The sequence below is a fragment of the Dermochelys coriacea genome, chromosome 21 (genome assembly GCF_009764565.3).
Source record: "Dermochelys coriacea isolate rDerCor1 chromosome 21, rDerCor1.pri.v4, whole genome shotgun sequence".
Taxonomy (NCBI): domain Eukaryota; kingdom Metazoa; phylum Chordata; order Testudines; family Dermochelyidae; genus Dermochelys; species Dermochelys coriacea.
The window spans coordinates 18,492,512-18,511,052 of NC_050088.1; the positions used below are offsets into that span (position 1 = coordinate 18,492,512).

Sequence of the window (18,541 nt, forward strand, 5' to 3'; positions counted from 1 at the left end):
CCGAATGGCTAGGCAGCATTCTGCAGAAAAGGACCTAGGGATTTCAGTGGACCAGAAGCTGGATATGAGTCAACAGTGTGCCCTTGTTGCCAAGAAGGCCAATGGCATTTTGGGAATTATAAGTAGGGGCATTGCCAGCAGATCGAGGGACGTGATCGTTGCCCTCTATTCTACATTGGTGAGGCCTCATCTGGAGTACTGTGTCCAGTTTTGGGCCCCATACGACAAGAAGGATGTGGAAAAATTGGAAAACATCCAGCAGAGGGCAACAAAGATGACTAGGGGACTGGAACACATGACTTATGAGTGGAGGATGAGGGATCTGGGATTGTTTAGTCTGCTTTCAGAGTAGCAGCCATGTTAGTCTGTATTCGCAAAAAGAAAAGGAGTACTTGTGGCACCTTAGAGACTAACATATTAGAGCATAAGCTTTCGTGCAACTCCCATCTTTTCTTTTGCTGTATATTTATGCCTGCCTACTGTAATTTTCACTCCATACATCTGAAGAAGTGGGTCATAGCCACTTATTAGCTTATGCTCGAATAAATTTGTTAATCTTTAAGGTGCCAGAGGACTCCTTGTTTGTTTGCATCACCACTATGGAACCCCCATGAGCGCCCTTGAATGGTCTGCTAGCTTGTTCTTTGTTACCATAGCCCCGAGGTGCTCCAGGCAGAGCCAGGCCCCGTTGTGCCACAACCAGAGCAAGGGTCCTGCCGAAGGAGCTGAACAGCCAAGCATGGGCCTCTGCAGCAGGGCCCGAGGCTCCCTCACGTGACCCGCTGCGGTCTTTCCCCACCCAGCACCACCGACGTAGGGCGGCCTCAGGCCTCAGCGGCGACCGACCGCGGCTCCCGCTCTCCTTGCGCCGCGACTGCCGGGCCCGCTGGGGCTCGGAGCCCAGGGCCCGGGGAGGGCGCCGGGTCGGGCGGAACCAGAGGACGTTTCTATCTGGCTGCTGCCCGGGCTGGGTGGAAGAGCCGGAGACACCGCGTCCTCAGCGCGGGGCACGCCGGGAGTTGTAGTTCCCTGACGGCGCGGGGCACGCCGGGAGTTATTGGCCTCAGGGGGCCGTGGTTCCGCTGTCCCGCCCAGCGCCCGGTCCCCTGCGCATGTGCCTGGGCTGCGGCGGGGCCAGTCCTGTCCGTACGAGCTGGGTCATGGCGGCAGCCGGAGCCCCGTCGGGCGGAGGGGCCGGGAGCTCCAAGGTGGCGCCCAGCGTGGATTTCGATCATAGCTGCTCCGACAGCGTGGAGTACCTGACCCTCAACTTCGGGCCCTTCGAGACGGTGCATCGGTGGCGCCGCTTGCCGCCCTGTGACGAGTTCGTAGGGGCCAGGTGAGGCGATGAGGAACCGCGCCAGCTTGGGGACGGGATTAAGTGGGTGGCCAAGGTGGGGGTGGGGCTGAGAGAGGGCAGAGCCGAGTGGGCGGGGCAGCGCTGGGGTGGGGGTGGCCCGGCTGAGAGGGGGTGGGTCAGCGTGTGTGTGTTTGGGGGGTGGCCCGGTTGACAGGGGGTGGGTCAGGGTCTGTGGGGGGGGGTGGCCCGGTTGACAGGGGGTAGGTCAGGGTCTGTGGGGGGGGGGGTGGCCCGGTTGACAGGGGGTGGGTCAGCGTGTGTGTGTTTGGGGGGTGGCCCGGTTGAGAGGGGGTGGGTCAGGGTCTGTGGGGGGGGGTGGCCTGACTGAGAGGGAGTGGGTCAGGGTGTGTGTGTGGAGCGGGTGGCCCGGCTGAGAGGGGGTGGGTCAGGATGTGTGGGGGTGGAGAGGGGGTGGGTCAGGGTGGTGTGGGGCTGGACAGGGGATCATTGAGTGACTGGGTCAGAGTGTGGGGGCAGGGCCAGGGCCAGGACTCCCCTTGCGAGTGTCTAACAGACTCTCTCTTAGGCGCAGCAAACACACCGTGGTTGCCTATCGGGATGCCATCTACGTGTTTGGTGGTGACAATGGGTAAGTGCTACTGCCTTGGCCGGCCTGTGGTGGTGCCAGGTTGTCTGTTGGTCTCCTGATGGCGCTCAAGAGGTGTTCATAACTTATAAAGTCTAGGTCAGCCTACCTGAGAGAGTGCCTGCCTCTCTCTGGGTCATATTGTTACAGCTAAGGTCAGCAGGGGTGCAGGAGCTGGAGGCCTCTCATTATAAAAGAAGGGGCAGTGGTAAGTAGGGCATTCTCAGTGAAAAGTCTGAGACTTTCTTTTTTTTCCCCCATGTTGGTCTGAAATAGGCTGAATTTAGTGACCTTTTGGGCACAGTGCAAAATCTATCTGCTCTGCAGGGTTTTTGGAGAGAGCTGAAGGGTGTTTTCCCCACAGCTATCAAAGGGCAAGAAGGAGTTTCTGTAAATGGCTTGCTGAGTTCCTGTTTAATTGATCATTTCAGTACTGCTGAGATGACTTTGTATTATTAGTGGTGTACTAGGGTTTCTAGAACCTTCAATAGATAGCTTTTAGTAATTTAAGTAGAAATAACTTCATTGTATCAGGTGTTAAAGAATCCAGGCTTGCCAGGGCTGAGTAAGTCTGCTGTGAAAAGTGATACTTGTATGTTTGTTTAATGCTAGCTAGTAAGTCTGCTGTGAAAAGTGATATTCACACACATACAAGTATCACTTTTCACAGCAGACTTACTAGCTAGCAATAAATAAATTACCGTGATTTGGACATGTATATGTGTATTTATTTGTTTTTTCTAGAGCTAATTAAGTATTTTAGGAAAAAGTGTGCGAGTGGCCACCAGCAAGAGTTGGTGGCCGCACTCTGAAGCCACCAAAAAATTTGTCCTGAGAACTCCTGCTCTAGCATATAGTAATTATGTAGTGTTGCTATGAGAAGCAGCAGTCAGGTCTCTAAATACATTAGTAGCACATATCAGGCTTAGTCTTAAAGTTAGTGAAAATAAATTCTTATTTCTTACACTAAGAACAAATATAATCTAACATGGAATTTGAAGTGTTGGAGAAATCCACAGATTTCTGCTCATCTTACCCTGCCTATGTAAACTTAGCTTGAGCTTCTTCTTTATTACTCCTGGGGGAATTCTGCACCACTGTGCATGCACAGAATTCATGTTTCCTGCAGATTTCTTTTTTTCCCTGCAGAAAAATTACTTCTGACGGGGAAGCAAAGGGAAGCCATAAGAGTGGTCATGCACCCCTCCTGAACAGTGCAGGCTCATTGCTTTTGGGCTCTCAGAGCAGCCAGCAGAGAGGTACATGACCAGAGGGATGTGGGGCTGGGAATGCCCCTGCCGGTGGCTTCTACCCTGTACCGGGACTTCCTCTTCCCCTACAAGGAGCAGCCTGGGCCAGGTCAGACCCACTCTCAGTAACCTCCCCTGGCTGTACACTCCCCCCCCCCCCCCGCTTCCTGCTCCCATTGCTCCTAAGCTGCGGGGGGAAGGGGTCACTGTATGAGGAGCTGCTCCCCTGTCTGTCCAACCCCCGTTCATCTGCATCTCCCCATACCCAGACTCCTCCCTGCTGACCATTACCCCCCACACTCAGAACCCCCCCTGCTGAGCCCCTTGCAGCTGAACCCCCACCCACTGAGCCTCAGCCCCTGAATTCGGAGCCCCCCTCCTGCTGAGTCCTCCCCTGCCTCTGGACCTGCATCAAGTCCTTCCCCCCTGCATCCAGACCATTACCACTGAGCCTCCACACTCAAATCCCCACCCCAATGAGCCCCATGTATCTGGACCAACCTGATGAGCCCCCACTCCTGGACCTCCACTCCACTGAGCCCAGCCAGCTGCACCCAGAATCTACTCCACCAAGCCCCAGTCCCGCAGCATCCAGACCCCCACCAGGCCCTCTGTGCTGAGCCCCAACCACTTCACCTGGTTCTCCCTGAAGAGTCCCATTCCCCCTACATCCAGAACTCCCTCACACCAAGCTGCCCGCACCCAGATTGTGCCTCACAGAACCCTCTCATCCCACACCTGGATCCCCCCACAGTAAGCCCCTCAACTCTTGGATTCTGCTGGGCTGAGTCTGCCTGCCCCACACCTGTATCGGGGGCCAAGGCTGGGGGTATGTGTGAGACTCTGTCCCTCTCGCTTGCTATCTTGGTGCATCTGGTGTGGAGGGGTGTTTGTGGGGTCAGTCTGGCTCTTGTGGTGTATCAGGTTCAGGTGCAGCCTCACTGCTGAGTCCGTGTCCCAGGGCTGGCTGCAGGGTGATCTCCCACCTCTGTGCAGCCAGTGGCCTGTACCGTCCACTGCCATTCTGGAGCCTCCACATTTATTTATTGACAAATGAAATATGCAGAATTTTGCAAAATTTTAAAATAGTGTGCTGAACTTTTTATTTTTTGGCGCAGAATAATTTATAAACTCATGAGTAATTTATTTAAAATTACACAGATGTATTGTGCCATGACTTGTCTTTGTCTTACATCACTTCTCAGCACCAATCCTTACTGCTGAGTTACCAGGCTGGCTTTGGGAATCCCGCATTTTCTCTGACTCTCTCCCCTCCCAAGCCCACCATGATCTGTCTGTGTGGGGAGCTTCTGGGACTAGGGACACCACGCTGCACTCTCTTAGGTTCCCTCCTCCAGGGTCTACTACCCCTTCTTAACTTAACCCACCTCTCCAGGCAAGTCTAGTCAGACTTGTCTGACTCTCCGTCTCCTAGTTCCCTGTGACTTTCCTTTCATAATTCCCATATCTCTCTCTCAAAATCCACTCTCCAACTTCCTTGCTCACTTCCTGCCCAGAAGCTCCACTCCTCCCCAGAGGTTCCACCCGCTCTGGTAACGTTGCTTCTGGTTCCTTCACACTGACAATGTAGTGGTTCTGTGACTTCCACTCTCCGTTCTTTCAGATCCCACTTTCGCTGACAGGGTGTATTAGTTACCACTCTTACGGGGTTTGTTTGTGCTTCAAAGTGGATTGAAAATATAAGGTATTATGTCAGCTTTTGTGCTCCTTCATGTTGAGAGAACAGAAAGCGGCACCACAGAGGGAGAAAAACATCTTTCCTTAATTTCTTTGTTACTGTCCTTCATGGTTATCAAGAGGGGTTGTCTGGAAGATTCTGCTTCTGCTTATGGGCGCTGCTAAAAGAATTTTCTAGTAGTGCAAACTCCAGAGTTGAAATGTTTTCTCTCCCTGAAGAGACAGGTTCAAATCTAAGTGAAGTTGACTCTGACCCTGATTTTCAAGTTAAAGAAATGGAGTGCTGTGTGGTTGTCTGAATATAGTCTCAGTAAATCTTAATATTGAAGCTCTCTTGTCTGTTGATTTAAAATAATAGCTGAACCCTTAAACTTGAAGTCTGGTGTGTGCATCGTCCTTAACATTGAGTTATATCTGTCCTAGTGCCATTCCACAAAATTTCCCTTCTCTACACTGTTGTGGCATCTTTGTATACCAATTGGCTGTTACCTTTCCCACCCCAGAATCTACTGCAGTTCATTGGTGCTTATGTATTAGACACTTCCATGCAGAACAATGCAAAGTGTTTTTGATTGGAAGGTACTGTGTAAATGTAAAATATTACAGTATGTTGTTTCTAACCTAGGACACCCTAAGTCTGGAAGGCTGCTTTATCACTGACAAGGTAGCCCGGGTGGGGTGGGGGAGGAGGGAAAGACAAGGCCACATTGCTTATTGTAGCCACACTACAAATCAAAGCTGTTTGAATGAATATGGTGTACTTAGATTTCCAAAAAGCCTTTGATAAGGTCTCTCACCAAAGGCTCTTAGGTAAATTAAGTTGTCATGGGATAAGAGGGAAGATCCTTTCATGGATTGAGAACTGGTTAAAAGACAGGGAACAAAGGGTAGGAATAAATGGTAAATTTTCAGAATGGAGAAGGGTAACAAGTGGTGTTCCCCAAGGATCAAGTGCTGGGACCAATCCTATTCAACTTATTCATAAATGATCTGGAAAAAGGGATAAATAGTGAGATGTCAAAATTTGCTGATGATACCAAATTGCTCAAGATAGTTAAGACCAAAGCAGACTGTGAAGAACTTCAAAAAGATCTCACAAAAGTAAGTGATTGGGCAACAAAATGGCAAATTAAATTTCATGTGGATAAATGTAAAATAACGCACATTGGAAAAAATAACCCCAACTATACATACAATATGATGAGGGCTAATTTAGCTACAACTAACCAGGAAACAGATCTTGGAGTCATTGTGGATAGTTCTCTGAAGACATCCACACAGTGTGCAGGAGCAGTCAGAAAAGCAGAGTGGATGTTAGGAATCATTAACAAAGGGATCGAGAATAAGACGGAGAATATCTTATTGCCATTATATAAATCCATGGTACGCCCACATCTTGAATACTGTGTACAGATGTGGTTCCCTCATCTCAAAAAAGATACACTGGCATTAGAAAAGGTTTGGAAAAGGGCATCTAAAATGATTAGGGGTTTGGAACGGGTCTCATATGAGGAGAGATTAGAGGGTTAGGACTTTTCAGCTTGGAGGAGACTAAGGGTGGGGATATGATAGAGGTATGTAAAATCATGAGTGGTGTGGAGAAAGTGAATAAGGAAAAGTTATTTACTTGTTCCCATAATATAAGAACTAGGGGCCACCAAATGAAATTAATGGGTAGCGGGTTTAAAACAAATAAAAGGAAGTTCTTCACACAGCACACAGTCAACCTGTGGAACTCCTTGTCTGAGGAGGTTGTGAAGGCTAGGACTATAACAGGGTTTAAAAGAGAACCTCCATGAATTTATATAATTAAGTCCATTAATGGCTATTTGCGAGGATGGGTGTCCCTAGCCTGTGTTTGTCAGAGGGTGGAGATGGATGGCAGAAGAGAGATCACTTGGCAGCCTTCTGTTGCTTGGGCCATCAACTGGAGTGGAGTGGCTGGGTGCCTGGAGTCTCCCTCCCCCATGTTGGGCGTCTTGGTAAGGAGGATAAGGAACTTGGCGAGGAGGACAGGCAGTTATACAGTGGATGCAGCAGCAATCTGTGCTCGTTGCCTTTCCTGCAGCTCCACCAGATGTCTGATCGTGTCCGTTTGCTCCCCCATTAGCCTCCGCATCGCCTCCTGTGTGATCTGATCACGCTCACTGATTGCTTTCTTGGACTCTGCCGCCGATGTCTCCATGCATTCAGCTGTGCCCTATCAGTGCGGGTCGAATGCATGAGCTCGGACAACATGTCATCGCGAGTGTGGTTTTTTTTTCTGCCTTCTAATCTGTGATAACCTCAGGGATGGAGATGATACAGGGAGCATAGAAACATTTGCACCTGCAGGGGTGATAAAAAGAGAGAGTAAAATTTAAGATGATACATTTCTGAGAACAAAAGGGGAGACTTTCACAGTGAATCAAGCAATTCACAGCAGACAGCACAAGTGCTTTAGATACAAGGTCGCATTTTGCCTTTTATTTTGAGCGTCTGCCGATATGGTGATACATCACACAGCTGGGCAACAGAATTCAGTTTCCAGGCAGCCATGGTAAGCCAAAGGATACGCGGGGTTGACTTCTTCCACCTTCATAACATGTGGGAATGGTTTCAAACTGCAGCGCTCTCCTTTCCCATAGCAAGCAATGCCGGTTGAGTTTGCCATTTAAAAGGAGGGGATGCAATTTTGGGGTGGATGTGCAGCACACCCCTCCCCCTGCACCTGTGGGTGGCTATTCTCTGGGATGATACCTTCCCCCCTCCCCGTGCTGCATGGCTGTTCTCAGGGATGATCCCTTTTAGTCAAACACAAATAGCCTAGCATGAACAGGGTCCTTTTACTGTTGCCTTACAAAAATTCCCCTATTTCAACCAGGTGGCTATGAATGATATCACTCTCCTGAAGCTAACACAGAAAGATAAAGACCGAATCGTGCAAGAATGTGACCAAAACCCAGGAACATTCGCTGCCGTGCTTTGTGCTGCAATGATTCCAGACTACTTGCTACTAGCTTGGCGTGGTAAAGTGTCCTACCGTGGAGGACGAAATAAGGCAGCCCTCCCCAGAAACCTTCTACAAAGACTTTCAGAATACCTCCAGGAGAGCTTCATGGAGATGTCCCTGGAGGATTCCCACTCCATCCCGAGACACGTTAGCAGACTTCTCCAGTAGCTGTACTGGCCGCGAATGCACCCCAATTCTTCAGGGCAAATCAAACATTAAACACAATTGCTTTCAACTCCTGTGGTGTAGTTACAAATGTTCTCCGGCTTCAGGGTCGGGGAACCCGCCTTGGGAGGGTTTTGGCTTCAGGGTGATGAAAAGGTCCTGGCTTCCGGGGAAAATGGATTCTCCGCTTGCTTGCTGCGCATTCTCCTCTTCCTCATCCACAAACTCCTCCTCAGTGTTGTGTGAGACTCCCCTCTTGTAGGTGTCCATGGACAGTGGTGGGGTAGTGGTAGAGTCCCCCACTAGAATGGCATGCAGCTGATCATAGAAGCGGCATGTGTGGGGCTCCGACCCAGAGCTACCATTTGCCTCCTTTGTCTTTTCATAGGCTTGCCTTAGCTCCTTAACTTTCACGTGGCACTGCTGTGTGTCCCTGATGTAGCCTTTCTCCACCATGCCCTGTGCGATTTTTGGCAAATATATCCGAGTTCTGCCTGCACGGATTCTTCTCCCCATACAGTAATCAAATCCAGTGTCTCCCATTCACTCCATGCTGGATCTCGTTTTTGATTCTGCGACTGCATGGTCACCTGTGCTGCTGAGCTTGCCACGCTGACCAAACAGGAAATGAAATTCAAAAGTTCCCGGGGCTTTTCCTGTGAATCTGGCTAGTGCATCAGAGTGGAAAAAGCTGTCCAGAGTCGTCACATTTGAGCGCTCTGGGATAGCTCTCAAAGGCCAATTTCGTCGAATTGCAGAATGCTGTGTCTGCAGTACCCCAAATTGGACCCAGCAAGATCGATTTTAGCACTTGATTTTAAGAGCATAGCAGTTGATTTTAAGAGCCCTTTAGGTCAACAGAACCTCATTGCTTATAAAATCAACTTAATGTGGCTAAATTCGACCTAATCTCATAGTGTAGACCAGGGTTGTAGCAGTGTCCACACAAGATGCTACTGCACAGCAAGCTAGCGTGCGGCAGAGTGACACTCTGGCTTGCCATGCAGTAACGTACCATGTAGACAAGTGCTAAGGTTGCATAGTTGAGCACTAAGAAGTCAGGAACTATAAAAGGTAAACTAGAGCGTGCAACTACCTCCTTGTACATGTGAATTACAATACAATTCTTGATTATCTCATGATTATATACTAATTTTCCAATAACAGAGGTTGCAAATTACAAAACAGTTTATATTGTAATCCCATTTTCAGATCCTCATAGTGTTCTGAAACGTTTACCTTTGGATTAAAACTTCCCTGGAGTCGATCCAAAGGTGTAAGTTTGAGCAAAAGCCCGTCAGTCATTTTTAAGTGAGAAACAGTTTTCACATTTTATAAATTGTTCCAGTGTGTGTTGGGATGGTGGGGCTGGGAATGTCATAAAGATAGTGAGCTCTTGATTTTGATGTGTACTATGTGTAGGGGCCTTCGTTTTTAGTTTTTATTTTATTTATTTTTTCCCAGGAATTTATCAGTGTTTATTACTACAACAACAAAAACAGGTGAAAAATCAGTGCAAAAAGATTAATAATTTTTCTGAGTAAATATCGGGGTTTATTTTGGTGGACGGAAAGATGGTGGAAAAAAGTATACAGTAGATCAGTAACTTTGAATTCTGTTATCAGTGTGGTTTGCTGCAGAACTAAAACAGAACTGTATACACAATGCCACATCTCAGTTTAAGAAAATATATCTCTAATCACCAAATAAAACTTTTCATTTGAATAAACAGTTTAGTCAGGCAGCGGCACAGACAGCTGCAGCGGCACAGGAGCTAACAAACAGAGCTCTAAACAGGGGAGTTTGAGTGGGAGTTCTGTTGGAGGAGAAGGTAGTTGTACTTGGTTTTGTATTTTTAGTATTTGTGTGTGTGTGTGTGTGTGTGTGTGTAGGGGTTTAGTGCTGGGAGAGCAGCTGAGCCTGATGAGGGGGTGGGGCTTCTGACTAGGGGCCCTATAAAGGTAGCCAGCCAGTCAGGCAGTGGCACAGACAGCTGCAGCGGCACAGGAGCTAGCAAACAGAGCTCTAAACAGGGGAGTTTGAGTGGGAGTTTGGAAGGGAGGTTTGGATTGTGGTGCTTGTTTGGGGTTTGCTTTTGCTGGGGGGTGGGCTTTTTGGTGTGGCTTGTGTTTCCCAGATTAACAGGATTTAGGTGGGAAGGAGATGACAGATACAGAGGCAGCTGTGGGAGTGACTCCTGTAGTGAAAGACACATTGAGGATGACTGGATGTGGAAGCTGTGGTATGTACATGATCCTGGAGGGGGGAACCAGTAAGAGTTTTTTCTGCATGAAATGTCGTCTGATAGAGCTGATGGAGGAAAAGATCCGAGGTTTGGAGATGCAGGTGGAAAGTCTGGTTGAGTTTAGGAAGGTGTTGGAGCAGATGATGGAGCAAAGATATGAGGTATCTGAAGGGAAAAGCTCGGACTCACAGATGGAAGCAGGGCTGGGGAATTTTGAGGAGAGACTGGATGAGGAAAGTGGTCAGTGGAAACATGTGACTCAAACAACCAGGCAGAGAAAAAGACGGGCTAGTGAAGGAGAAATAGAGCTTAGGAACGGGTTTGCAGAGTTGGAAAATGAAGAAGGGGCTCAGCAGGTACTTGTTGAAGGTGGAAGGGTAAGGAAGAAGAGAAGAGAGGCTAGTCCTATAGAAAAAGGGGAAGAGTCAAGGGAGACTACACCAAATATGAGCCCCAGGAGGATACAGGATGGGTTGAAGAGGATTGTAAGGGAAAATAGGAATGGAAAGAACTTGCAGCCAGAGGGAACGGGAGAGACTGGAGAATAGCACTGTCACCAGGAAAAGGCAGGTCTATGTGATCGGGGACTCTTTATTGAGAAGAATAGACAGGCCTCTAACTAGAGCTGATCCTGAGAATAGAAGGGTGTGCTGTCTTCCGGGTGCTAAGATACGGGATGTAGACCTGAGGTTGAAAAGGATCCTCAAGGGAGCGGGAAAGAATCCCCTAATTATCCTTCATGTGAGAACAAATGATACAGCCAGATTCTCGCTGGAAAGTATCAAGGGAGACTCTGCTAGGCTGGGGAAGACACTTAAGGAAATTGAGGCTCAGGTGATCTTTAGCGGGATCCTTCCTTTTCCTAGAGAAGGGCAACAAAGGTCTGACAAGATTATGACTGTCAACAGATGGCTTAGGCAGTGGTGCTATAAGGAGGGCTTTGGGATGTATGGCCACTGGGAGGCATTCACGGACAGAGGTCAGTTCTCTCGGGATGGACTTCATCTGAGTAGGGAAGGAAATAGACTTCTAGGATCGAGGCTGGCACAACTGATAAAGAGAGCTTTAAACTAGGAATTGGGGGGAGATGGATGGGAGATGTCCAGAAAATCTCCACGCCAGATTTTAGCATTGAGAGGGAAGAAGATGAAGTAAGAATGGATACAGCCGTGGGTAGGAAAATGTATATAAGGAGCGAGGGCGGTGTGGATACTAGTCTAATAGGTTATACTGGCTGTAGAATGACTGTGCCTAATAGGATACAAAATGTGAGCGAGTCCAAACAGCAAAAATTAAGATGTTTGTACCCCAATGCGAGGAGTCTAGGTAACAAAATGGAGGAACTAGAGCTATTGGTGCAGGAAGTGAAACCAGATATTATAGGGATAACAGAAACATGGTGGAATAGTAGTCATGACTGGACTACAGGTATTAAAGGGTATGTGCTGTTTAGGAAAGACAGAAACAAAGGTAAAGGGGGTGGAGTAGCATTGTATATCAATGATGAGGTAGAATGTAAAGAAATAAGAAGCGATGCAATGGATAAGACAGAGTCCGTCTGGGCAAAAATTACATTGGGGAAGAAAACTAGTAAAGCCTCTCCTACGATAGTGCTTGCGGTGTGCTATATACCTCCGGGATCTAATTTGGATATGGATAGAGCCCTTTTTAATGTCTTTAATCAAGTAAATACTAATGGAAACTGCGTGATCATGGGAGACTTTAACTTCCCAGATATAGACTGGAGGACCAGTGCTAGTAATAATAATAGGGCTCAGATTTTCCTAGATGCGATAGCTGATAGATTCCTTCATCAAGTAGTTGCTGAACCGACTAGAGGGGATGCCATTTTAGATTTAATTTTGGTGAGTAGCGAGGACCTCATAGAAGAAATGGTTGTAGGGGACAATCTTGGCCCAAGTGATCATGAGCTAATTCAGTTCAAACTGAATGGAAGGATTAACAAAAATAAATCTGCAACTAGGGTTTTTGATTTCAAAAGGGCTGACTTTCAAAAATTAAGGAAATTAGTTAGGGAAGTGGATTGGACTGAAGAACTTATGGATCTAAAGGTAGAGGAGGCCTGGGATTACTTTAAATCAAAGCTGCAGAAGCTATCGGTAGCCTGCATCCCAAGAAAGGGGAAAAAATTCATAGGAAGGAGTTGTAGACCAAGCTGGATGAGCAAGCATCTTAGAGAGGTGATTATGAAGAAGCAGAAAGCATACAGGGAGTGGAAGATGGGAGGGATCAGCAAGGAAAGCTACCTAATTGAGGTCAGAAGATGTAGGGATAAAGTGAGAGAGGCTAAAAGTCGAGTAGAGTTGGACCTTGCAAAGGGAATTAAAACCAATAGTAAAAGGTTCTATAGCCATATAAATAAGAAGAAAACTAAGAAGGAAGAAGTGGGGCCGCTTAACACGGAGGATGGAGCGGAGGTTAAAGATAATCTAGGCATGGCCCAATATCTAAACAAATACTTTGCCTCAGTCTTTAATAAGGCTAAAGAGGATCTTGGGGATAATGGTAGCATGACAAATGGGAAGGAGGATATAGAGGAAGATATTACCATATCAGAGGTAGAAGCGAAACTGAAACAGCTTAATGGGACTAAATCGGGGGGCCCAGATAATCTTCATCCAAGAATATTAAAGGAATTGGCACCTGAAATTGCAAGCCCATTAGCAAGAATTTTTAATGAATCTGTAAACTCAGGAATAGTACCGAATGATTGGAGAATTGCTAATATAGTTCCTATTTTTAAGAAAGAAAAAAAAAAGTGATCCGGGTAACTACAGGCCAGTTAGTTTGACATCTGTAGTATGCAAGGTCCTGGAAAAAATTTTGAAGGAGAAATTAGTTAAGGACATTGAAGTCAATGGTAAATGGGACAAAATACAACATGGTTTTATGAAAGGTAGATCGTGCCAAACCAACCTAATCTCCTTTTTTGAAAAAGTAACAGATTTTTTAGATAAAGGAAATGCAGTGGATCTAATTTACCTAGATTTCAGTAAGGCATTTGATACCGTGCCACATGGGGAATTATTAGTTAAATTGGAGAAGATGGGGATCAATATGAACATCAAAAGGTGGATAAGGAATTGGTTAAAGGGGAGACTGCAACGGGTCCTACTGAAAGGCGAACTGTCAGGTTGGAGGGAGGTTACCAGTGGAGTTCCTCAGGGATCGGTTTTGGGACCAATCTTATTTAATCTTTTTATTACTGACCTTGGCACAAAAAGTGGGAGTGTGCTAATAAAGTTTGCAGATGATACAAAGCTGGGAGGTATTGCCAATTCGGAGAAGGATCGGGATATTATACAGGAGGATCTGGATGACCTTGTAAACTGGAGTAATAGTAATAAGATGAAATTTAATAGTGAGAAGTGTAAGGTTATGCATTTAGGGATTAATAACACGAATTTTAGTTATAAGTTGGGGACGCATCAATTAGAAGTAACGGAAGAGGAGAAGGACCTTGGAGTATTGGTTGATCATAGGTTGAGTATGAGCTGCCAATGTGATATGGCTGTGAAAAAAGCTAATGCGGTTTTGGGATGCATCAGGAGAGGCATTTCCAGTAGGATAAGGAGGTTTTAGTACCGTTATACAAGGCACTGGTGAGACCTCACCTAGAATACTGTGTGCAGTTCTGGTCTCCCATGTTTAAAAAGGATGAATTCAAACTGGAGCAGGTACAGAGAAGGGCTACTAGGATGATCCGAGGAATGGAAAACTTGTCTTATGAAAGGAGACTTAAGAAACTGGGCTTGTTTAGCCTAACCAAAAGAAGGTTGAGGGGAGATATGATTGCTCTCTATAAATATATCAGAGGGATAAATATAGGAGAGGGAGAGGAATTATTTAAGCTCAGCACCAATGTGGACACAAGAACAAATGAGTATAAACTGGCCACCAGGAAGTTTAGACTTGAAATCAGACGAAGGTTTTTAACCATCAGGGGAGTGAATTTTTGGAATAGCCTTCCAAGGGAAGCAGTGGGGGCAAAAGATCTATCTGGTTTTAAGATTCTATTCGATAAGTTTATGGAGGAGATGGTATGATGGGATAATGGGATTTTGGTAAGTAATTGATCTTTAAATATTCATGGTAAATAGGCCAAATCCCCTGAGATGGGATATTAGATGGATGGGATCTGATTTACTATAGAAAATTCTTTCCTGGGTATCTGGCTGGTGAATCTTGCCCATGTGCTCAGGGTTTAGCTGATTGCCATATTTGGGGTTGGGAAGGAATTTTCCTCCAGGGCAGATTGGAGAGGCCCTGGAGGTTTTTTTGCCTTCCTCTGTAGCATGGGGCATGGTTGACTGGAGGGAGGCTTCTCTGCTCCTTGAAGTTTTGAACCACGATTTAAGGAAGATTGGGCCAAAAGAAATCTAATGAGGTTCAATAAGGATAAGTGCAGGGTCCTGCACTTAGGATGGAAGAATCCAATGCACCGCTACAGACTAGGGACCGAATGGCTCGGCAGCAGTTCTGCGGAAAAGGACCTAGGGGTGACAGTGGACGAGAAGCTGGATATGAGTCAGCAGTGTGCCCTTGTTGCCAAGAAGGCCAATGGCATTTTGGGATGTATAAGTAGGGGCATAGCGAGAAGATCGAGGGACGTGATCGTTCCCCTCTATTCGACACTGGTGAGGCCTCATCTGGAGTACTGTGTCCAGTTTTGGGCCCCACACTACAAGAAGGATGTGGATAAATTGGAAAGAGTACAGCGAAGGGCAACAAAAATGATTAGGGGTCTAGAGCACATGACTTATGAGGAGAGGCTGAGGGAGCTGGGATTGTTTAGTCTGCAGAAGAGAAGAATGAGGGGGGATTTGATAGCTGCTTTCAACTACCTGAAAGGGGGTTTCAAAGAGGATGGCTCTAGACTGTTCTCAATGGTAGCAGATGACAGAACGAGGAGTAATGGTCTCAAGTTGCAATGGGGGAGGTTTAGATTGGATATTAGGAAAAACTTTTTCACTAAGAGGGTGGTGAAACACTGGAATGCGTTACCTAGGGAGGTGGTAGAATCTCCTTCCTTAGAGGTTTTTAAGGTCAGGCTTGACAAAGCCCTGGCTAGGATGATTTAACTGGGACTTGGTCCTGCTTTGAGCAGGGGGTTGGACTAGATGACCTTCTGGGGTCCCTTCCAACCCTGATATTCTATGATTCTATGATTCTAAGGACTTCAATAGCTCAGACATGGGTGAGGTTTTTCATAGGAGTGGGTGGGTGACATTCTGTGGCCTGCGCTGTGCAGGAGGTTGGACTAGATGATCAGAATGGTCCCTTCTGACCTTAGTATCTATGAATCTCTTGTAGACTTAGAACTATAAATATTTAATTTAACTATAAATATAATAATTGGGCCACACCATTTGCAGCACACATATAGAATATCAGGGTTGGAAGGGACCTCAAGAGGTCATCTAGTCCAAGCCCCTGTTCAAAGCAGGACCAATCCCCAACTAAATCATCCCAGCCAGGGCTTTGTCAAGCCTGACCTTAAAAACTTCTAAGGAAGGAGATTCCACCACCACCCTAAGTAATCCATTCCAGGGCTTCACCACCCTCCTAGTGAAAATTTTTCCTAATATCCAAACAAAACCTCCCCCACTGCAACTTGAGACCATTATTCCTTGTTCTGTCATCTGTTACCACTGAGAACAGTCTAGATCCATCCTCTTTGGAACCCCCTTTCAGGTAGTTGAAAGCAGCTATCAAATCCCCCCTCATTCTTCTCTTCCACAGACTAAACAATCCCAGTTCCCTCAGCCTCTCCTCATAAGTCATGTGTTCTAATCCCCTAATCATTGTTGTTGCCCTCAGCTGGACGTTTTCCAATTTTTCCACATCCTTCTTGTAGTGTGGGGCCCAAACCTGGACACAGTACTCCAGATGAGGCCTCACCAATGTCAAATAGAGGGGAACGATCCCGTCCCTCGATCTGCTGGCAATGCCCCTACTTATACATCCCAAAATGCCATTGGCCTTCTTGTCAACAACGGCACACTGTTGACTCATATCCAGCTTCTCCTCCACTGTAATCCCTAGGTCCTTTTCTGCAGAACTGCTGCCTAGCCATTCGTTCCCTAGTCTGTAGCAGTGCATGGGATTCTTCCATCCTAAGTGCAGGACTCTGCACTTGTCCTTGTTGAACCTCATCAGATTTCTTTTGGCCCAATCCTCTAATTTGTCTAGGTGCCTCTGAATCCTATCCCTACCCTCCAGCATATCTACCTCTCCTCCCAGTTTAGTGTCATCCGCAAACTTGCTGAGGGTGCAATCTTGCTATCCTCCAGATCATTTATGAAGATATTGAACAAAACCGGCCTGAGGACCGACCCTTGGGGCACTCCACTTCATACCGGCTGCCAACTAGACATGGACCCATTGATCACTACCCGTTGAGCCCGACAGTCTGGCCAACTTTCTATACACCTTATAGTCCATTCATCCAGTCCATACTTCTTTAACTTGCTGGCAAGAATACTTTGGGAGACCGTGTCAAAAGCTTTGCTAAAGTCAAGGAAGAACACGTCCACTGATTTTCCCTCATCCACAGAGTGGGTTATCTCGTTGTATAAGGCAATTAGATTAGTCAGGCACGTCTTGCCCTTGGTGAATCCATGCTGACTGTTCCTGATCACTTTCCTCTCCTCTAAGTGCTTCAGAATTGATTCCTTGAGGACCTGCTCCATGATTTTTCCAGGGACTGAGGTGAGGCTGACTGGCCTGTAGTTCCCAGGATCGTCCTCCTTCCCTTTTTTAAAGATGGCCACTACATTAGCCTTTTTCCAATCATCCGGGACTTTCCCCGATCTCCATGAGTTTTCAAAGATAATGGCCAATGGCTCTGCAATCACATCCGCCAACTCCTTTAATACTCTCAAATGCCGTGCATTCGGCCCCATGGACTTGTGCTCGTCCAGCTTTTCTAAATAGTCCCAAACCACTTTCTCCACAGAGGGCTGGTCATCTCCTCCCCATGCTGTGCTGCCCAGTGCAGTAGTCTGGGAGATGACCTTGTTTGTGAAGACAGAGGCAAAAAGAGCATTGATTACATTAGCTTTTTCCACAACCTCCGTCACTAGGTTGCCTCCCTCGTTCGGTAAGGGGCCCACACTTTCCTTGACTTTCTTCTTCTTGCTAATATACCTGAAGAAACCCTTCTTGTTACTCTTAACATGTCTTGCTATCTGCAACTCCAGGTGTGATTTGGCCTTCCTAATTTCACTCCTGCCTGCCCGAGCAATATTTTTATACTCCTCCCTGGTCCTTTGTTCAAGCTTCCATTTCTTGTAAGGTTCTTTTTTGTGTTTAAGATCAGAAAGGATTTCACTGTTAAGCCAAGCTGGTCGCCTGCCATATTTACTATTTTTTCCTCACAATGGGATGGTTTGTCCCTGTAACCTCAATAAGGATTCTTTAAAATACAGCCAGCTCTCCTGGATTCCTTTCCCCCTCATGTTGTTCTCCCAGGGGATCCTGCCCATCAGTTCCCTGAGGTTGTCAAAGTCCGCTTTTCTGAAGTCCAGCGTCCGTATTCTGCTACTCTCCTTTCTTCCTCGTGTCAGGATCCTGAACTCGACCATTTTATGGTCACTGCCTCCCAGGTTCCCATCCACTTTTGCTTCCCCTACTAATTCTTCCCGGTTTGTGAGCAGCAGGTCAAGAAGAGCTCTGCCCCTAGTTGATTCCTCCAGGACTTGCACCAGGAAATTGTCTCCTGCGTTTTCCAAAAACTTGCTGGATTGTGTGTGCACCGCCGTATTGCTCTCCCAGCAGATATCGGGGTGATTGAAGTCTCCCATGAGAATCAGGGCCTGCGATCTAGTAACTTCCATGAGTTGCTGGAAGAAAGCCTCGTCCACCTCATCCCCCTTGTCCGGTGGTCTATAGCAGACTCCCACCACAACATCACCCTTGTTGCTTACACTTCTAAACTGAATCCAGAGATTCTCAGGTTTTTCTGCAGGTTCATACCAGAGCTCTGAGCAATCATACTGCTTCCTTACATACAATGCAACTCCCCCACCTTTTCTGCCCTGGCTGTCCTTCCTGAACCGTTTATATCTATCCATGATAGTATTCCAGTCATGTGAGTTATCCCACCAAGTCTCTGTTATTCCAATCACATCATAATTCCTTGACTGTGCCAGGACTTCCAGTTCTCCCTCCTTGTTTCCCAGGCTTCTTGCATTTGTGTATAGGGACTTGAGATAAATTGCTG

At 46.9% G+C, this 18,541-nt stretch overlaps 1 protein-coding gene across 13 annotated transcripts in view; it reads left to right on the plus strand.

Annotated features, from left to right (window-relative positions):
* The first annotated feature begins 626 nt into the window (after window positions 1-626).
* Window positions 627-18,541, plus strand: part of LZTR1 (leucine zipper like transcription regulator 1) — a 310,867-nt gene continuing 292,952 nt past the window's right edge. For 3 of the 13 annotated variants that reach the window (XM_043500712.1, XM_043500713.1, XM_038379620.2), the window contains exons 1-2: window positions 985-1,339; window positions 1,887-1,949. In XM_043500712.1, the coding sequence (XP_043356647.1) occupies window positions 1,113-1,339; window positions 1,887-1,949 (290 nt within the window). In that variant the 5' untranslated portion in view covers window positions 985-1,112. Of the gene's footprint in view, window positions 1,340-1,886; window positions 1,950-18,541 lie in introns of all 13 variants that reach the window. The other 10 variants (XM_038379623.2, XM_043500717.1, XM_043500716.1 and 7 more) reach the window with 9 other exon arrangements.